This window comes from Petaurus breviceps, unplaced genomic scaffold (assembly GCF_028583685.1).
Source record: "Petaurus breviceps papuanus isolate PSGF00001 unplaced genomic scaffold, PetGlider_PUasm1.0 184, whole genome shotgun sequence".
Lineage (NCBI taxonomy): Eukaryota > Metazoa > Chordata > Mammalia > Diprotodontia > Petauridae > Petaurus > Petaurus breviceps.
The window spans coordinates 4,910,005-4,915,710 of NW_027185793.1; the positions used below are offsets into that span (position 1 = coordinate 4,910,005).

Below are 5,706 nucleotides of genomic sequence, written 5' to 3' on the forward strand. Positions count from 1 at the left end.
TTATTATTATTAATTGATAATTATTAAATAAACTCTCCTTGATCAACTTTTTCTGGTCAGTTTTTTAAAAGAGATTCTTTTTCTATTTTTTCATTCTTTTGACTTTGTTTTATTGTCTATTGTGGTCTCATGAAGTCATTAGCTTCCATTTGATAATTCTACTGTTTAAGGAACTATTTTCCTCAGTAAGCTTTTGTACCTCTTTTTCAATCTGTCCAATTCTGTTTTTTAAGGAGTTTTTTTATTCTTTAGTGAATTTCTGCACTTCTTTTTACATTTGGCCAATTCTGCTTTTTTTTTCCATTTTTTATTTTTTGTTATTTTTTTCACTGTCATTTTTTAGTTTGTGTCTATTGTTTGTCTCTGTTTAATGTCAAATGGAAAGGTTGTCTTATTTCAGAACAAAAATATTCATTTGTGTATCTTTTAACAGATGAGTTTTCCTTGTACCAGTTTGTAATGTAATGCCAAGGAAAGGCAACTTCCCAAGGTTCAAAATACCAGCATAGATGCTCTCCATTTTATTCAGTGACAAAGTGAGAACAGAGAAGGTCAAAACATGACATCATTCAAAATACAGCATTTACTAAAGTGATTAAATAATCTCCAAGTACTACCCCACCCCTGGACCTTACATTCATCCAATCAATTACAAAGTCCCTGTTCTAAATACTACTCCACCCCTAGACTGTACCTTCATTTAGTCCATCACAAGACCCCTCTTCTCAAATGGAGATTAGTTTCCAAACATAAGTAGTACATTCGTTTGTTCAACCATAGAACACAAAAACGTCAAAAGTTCCCCACCCCTGGATCACAATTGAATCTACCTCAGAGTTACATCAAGTTTAAGCACAGCACTTAATACCCAAATGGAGGTCTTTTCTTCATCTTGACACGCGAGGCAAGTTCTCAGCAATCTTAGTTCCTGGGGAGACAAGGTTTAGCAAGGCCACAAGATACATTGCCAGTCTCTTCATTAATTCATCCTCTGTCTGTAGAACAGTCCTAGAACCCCTGAAAACATTAGCAAAACCCTCTCCCAGGAATTCTGTAAATGTACAACAAGAAAATCCTTCTTCAGGGCTTCTGAACCAACAGAAAGATTCCCAGACCCCTGCAACAACAGCACTGTCCTTCACCAGTGGACAGTATTCACTCTCTGTCTGCAGGACAGTCTCAGGAGCTCTTAGCCAACAGCCAGATTCCAGGACTTCTTCAACAGGACTGTCTTTCACCAGTGGACAAATCTGGCAAAACAACATCAAAACAGACAGACAAAGTACCAGCAAAACAGCCATGTCTCCTCAGTCCTTGGTAGCTCCAGGGGCAGGTCTCAAAAGTCCAGGGCGATTCAAAGTGGCCCTCAGCAATGCTCTCAGTCTCTCTTTCTGCCTCCATGAGGGTGCTGCTTCCAAAAAGTTCTTCTCCCTCTCTCTTGTCTCTCCAAATCTATGTCACCAGCTCCTCCCAGTTCAGGACTCTCTTTTCACATCAACAAGTCCATCCCACAGGTGGGATTAACAAGCTCTGGGTTTTAACACAATCAATTTGAAAACCAAGCCAATACAGGGGGATCTTTATATTCCATTACTATCACACAGTTTTACCTTTCATAAAACCCAAGAGAAAAATAAAAAAAAACATTAAATTACATTTCAGTATAACTCCTTATTTTTTTAAAACAAACATTTTGTTCCAAAAAAAATTACATACAATGAAATACTGAAACAAACGAAAAAGCACCAATAGCTGGGGAGGAGCAAGGAAGAGATCACAAGGCAGAGGAGAATGAAATCTCAGGAACATATTCCAAGGTATAGGAAATGACATGTTAATAGTTATGAATAATTTTGTTAAATTAATGCATCTCATATGAAAATCAGCACAATGCTTCTTTCTTTTATTGTCAGGCAATTTCCACAATATTTTGTAACAATTTCAACATGTAAAAAAGTCAAATGCTAACTAGTAGTGGATTATTGTTATTTTACATAATTAGAAACAGCAAGTTCACATTTAAGATTCTGCAAAGCTAGCAAAAATATAAAGATGCCTGGCTTTTGAACAAACTGCATCATGAAAACCAAACAAAAAAAATCAATATAATTTATTCATTTTTCTTTACAAAATTATAGCCAAGCAATATAAAAGAAGGATGTTAATAATGAAGATACCACATATACTGTTGGCATACAGATCTTTATATACTCAAATGTTACATCTTGTACCCTGAAACACCACTTGTCAAGAGCTGAGCCAGGTTAATTTAGGCTCATCACTCAGGTTTGAAAAAATGATTTGGAAACTTCCTTATTATATTTAACATATTCAATTATAAGGCTTTCTATTAATTCACGACAATGTACTCCACTACTCATTTAATGAGTTGTCTTCTTTGTTGGCAGTATAAAATTTTTGTCCAATATCAAAATCCTGGTGAAGCACAAAGTTGAAGGCATTTTCTAGCGTATGCATACATTACTCACAGGGGTGCTGAAGAGGTATGGGTGGGATAGCTTAGATTTCACACTAAGTTTCTGCTGAGCTTTTGTCAAAGCAAATAGCTCATCTATAAGGCAAGTAAAAATCACCCCTCCAGCATTCTGATGAGTTTCCACTTGGCCATCTTTTCTGGGTAAACCTAAAAACTCTCCAAATAATTTTATACATTTATAGAGAGAGCATGGGCTGAAAGGACATATAAACATGACCTAACAATGGGACTTTTTACTAGTTCAGAATCCTCTCAAACAATACTAAATGACTTTGGGAGGATCACCACAAGTTCTTAATTTCAATGTTAATCTTCACTAAATCATCTCCTTTTTGTGCTATTCTAACAACTGCAATCAGCCTAAAGGGCATTTTTACTCAAAGTATTTACTCAAATGATTAAAGTGTAAATTTTTGTGAATACCAGGTAGCAACTTAAGTCTCCATTATGTACTTGTGCTTCTGTTCTGGGGCACTGGATTGAAGAGGAATTCATTTCTATAGGATTACATCTTGTTGAAGCATTCTTTAGCATTGGTCCACACTTGAATTCCCTATTTGCACATACTAATCTGCATAACCGCATAGCTTATGAGAGCCTCCTTTAAATCATGGTTCTTTTGCTCTTTGAAGCATTCAATATCCATCCAAGCAGCTTTCACAAATTCTCTGCCTTCCAGATTTTTAGACTTCAGTTGCTCTTCTCCTTCATTTATTTGTTCCTCTAGTACCTTTATTCTGGCTTCTCTTTGCTCTGGGGTTTCTTGACCAAACAGCTTACTAGTCATTCCTTTCATGGAGAGTGTCCTCACAGTCCCTGTTGCTAGTTCTTTGCACTGTTGCTTTTTGGACACCAGATCCTGATCAGCCATCTCCAGGTGATACTGCATTAGCTCATGTTTTCTATAAACCACTCTTAATGCTTCTGCATAGAAAAGATATTCCTTTAGTTGATCTGCATAATGCTCCTCTTCTAAAATATCATCAATAGAAGCTGCATAGACATCCATATGATGTCCTGCACTCTGTAGTCCTTCTTCCATTTCTTTTTCTATGGCACTCCATTTCACTGAAAACTCTTCCATAATTTCCATGAATGTTATAGACACCATAGAGTCGGTCTGCCACTCTGGCTCTGACTCGAAGGAGGTGTGAGATGACAGATTGTAGTTCATCACCGTAGTGTTTTAGCTCAGTAAACCTCTTGTCTGGGTTTTTCACTCTGAATGTTGCATTAAGAGCTTTTAACCTGGAGTCTGCCTTTAGCTGGAACCCTGTTTCATTCACTGTCTCTTTCCAGTTATTTTCTGTCTCCAAAGAGAGTCTATAAGAACACTGTGGCCATCACTTAGTTCAACTGATCTTGTCTCAATGAGGTAAGCTGTGTAAGTTTCTTGCATGTTCATGGCATTTCTTCCAGTCCTTTTTTCTGCTTCTGAAACAGTAATTTCAATTTTTTTTCAACCAAAAGCTACCTTCTGTCATCGTGGTGTCCCCGGAGCCTGAGCCTCGGCCCTGTATCCGATCCCGTGGGCTTGCTCATCCCAGGCCCGCAACCAGGTCAGAGTCCAGTCCCCCCAGGGGCTCCCTGCTCCATGGCCCCAATTCTGCTTTTTAAGAAGTTCTTTTATTCTGTGAAGTTTTGTGTCTAATTTGCCATCAAGCTGATTTTGTACTTTGTGTTATTTTATTCAGTTTTTTGTGCCTCTTTTGCCAAGCCTTTAATTCTTTTTTTCATCATTTTTCTTATTTGTTCTCATTTCTTTTCCCATTTTCTCTTCTAAACTTTTAATCTGCTTCTTTAACTCTTTCAGGAATTCTTGTTGGACTTGTCCACACTTTTTTCTTTCAGGCTTTGCTTTGTTGTTATCTTTTTCTGAGTTCATATGTTGGTCTTCCCTGTCACCATAGTATTTTTTATACTGACTTTTTTGGTTGCTGTTTGTTCTTTTACTCAGCCTAATTCTTGACTTTGAACTTTATCTTAAAGTTGGGCTATGCTCACCTGGTGTAATAGTAATGGAATTTAAATATCCCCCTGTATTGGCTTGATTTTTGGGTTGTGTTGAAACCCAGAGCTTGTGAATCCCACTAGTGGGATGGAGTTGTTGATGTGAAAAGACAGGGCTGAACTGGGAGGAGCTGGTGCCATGGATTTAGAGAGAGGTCCAAGCAAAGAGAGCCTAGAAGAACTTTTGGAAGTAACATCATGGAGGCAGAGAGAGAGAGACGATTGCTGAGGGCCATTTGGAGGTGCCCAGGACTTTTGAGAGCTGCCACCCGCAGCTGTCAAGGACGGAGGAGACATGTCTGTGATGCTGGTATTTTTCTGTCTGTTTTGATGTTGTTTTGCTAGATTCGTCTGCCAGTAAAGGACAGTGCTGTTGTTGCAGAGGTCCTGGGACCTTGTTGTTGATTCAGAAGCACTGAAGAAGGATTTTCTTGTTGTATGTTTACAGAAATCCTGGAAGAGGGTCTTGTTGATGTTTTTGAGACTGTTCTGCAGTCAGAGAATGAATTGATGAGGACATTGGCAATGTATCTTGTGGCTTTGTTAAGCTTTGTCTCCCCAGGAACAGAGATTGCTGAGAGACTTTGTGATTGACTAAATGAATGTACTTTCCAGGGGTGGAGTAGTACTTGGAAATTATTGCATTATACTTGGTGAATGCTGCATTTTGATTTCTCTGGTCTGTGAATGTTTTGCCTTAATTTGTCACTGAATAAAATAGAGAGTTACTATGCTGGTATTCTGTAATGAATCTCAGACACTACTTTCCTCCCTGGAACTGTGACCTAAAACTGAGAATGGCCATTAGAGTTGCCAATTAGTGTCAGCCACACCCAGTTCCAGCAAAGTTTCTCTTATAATCTATTTCTGACCATTTCTAGGCTAACAGACAAAGCTGCAACAGACCTCTTCTGCAGACCTTTTAAGATGTCTTATGCTGGAAAAAAATGCCTTACCCCAAACAGTTTGTTGCTCCTGTTGCTTTAAAATTTGATTTGAGGCATTATTTCAAAATTGTTTGAAGGGGAATGTTGGGTGGTTTGTTTGGGTGGTTGCCTCTTCTCCATCATCTTGGCTCCTGTCCCCAATTCTGTTTTTTCAAGGTGTCATTTTCTTCAGTATATCTTGGACCTCTTTTCCAAGCTGTTAGTTGTCTAAGAAAACAATGGTGTTCTTGAATCACTTTCATTTATTTTGCC

General features: G+C 38.1%; 1 protein-coding gene across 1 annotated transcript; it reads right to left on the bottom strand.

Moving 5' to 3' along the window:
• Nucleotides 1–1,894: 1,894 nt before the first annotated feature.
• On the bottom strand, nt 1,895–3,856 carry LOC138161246 (sorting nexin-4-like). Its single transcript, XM_069088056.1, has 2 exons — nt 2,888–3,856; nt 1,895–2,274 (listed from the first exon to the last, which is right to left on the bottom strand). Exon 1 carries the CDS (start codon nt 3,669–3,671, stop codon nt 3,051–3,053), a length of 621 nt encoding a protein of 206 aa, XP_068944157.1. The 5' UTR covers nt 3,672–3,856; the 3' UTR covers nt 1,895–2,274; nt 2,888–3,050.
• Between the last annotated feature and the right edge of the window lie 1,850 nt (nt 3,857–5,706).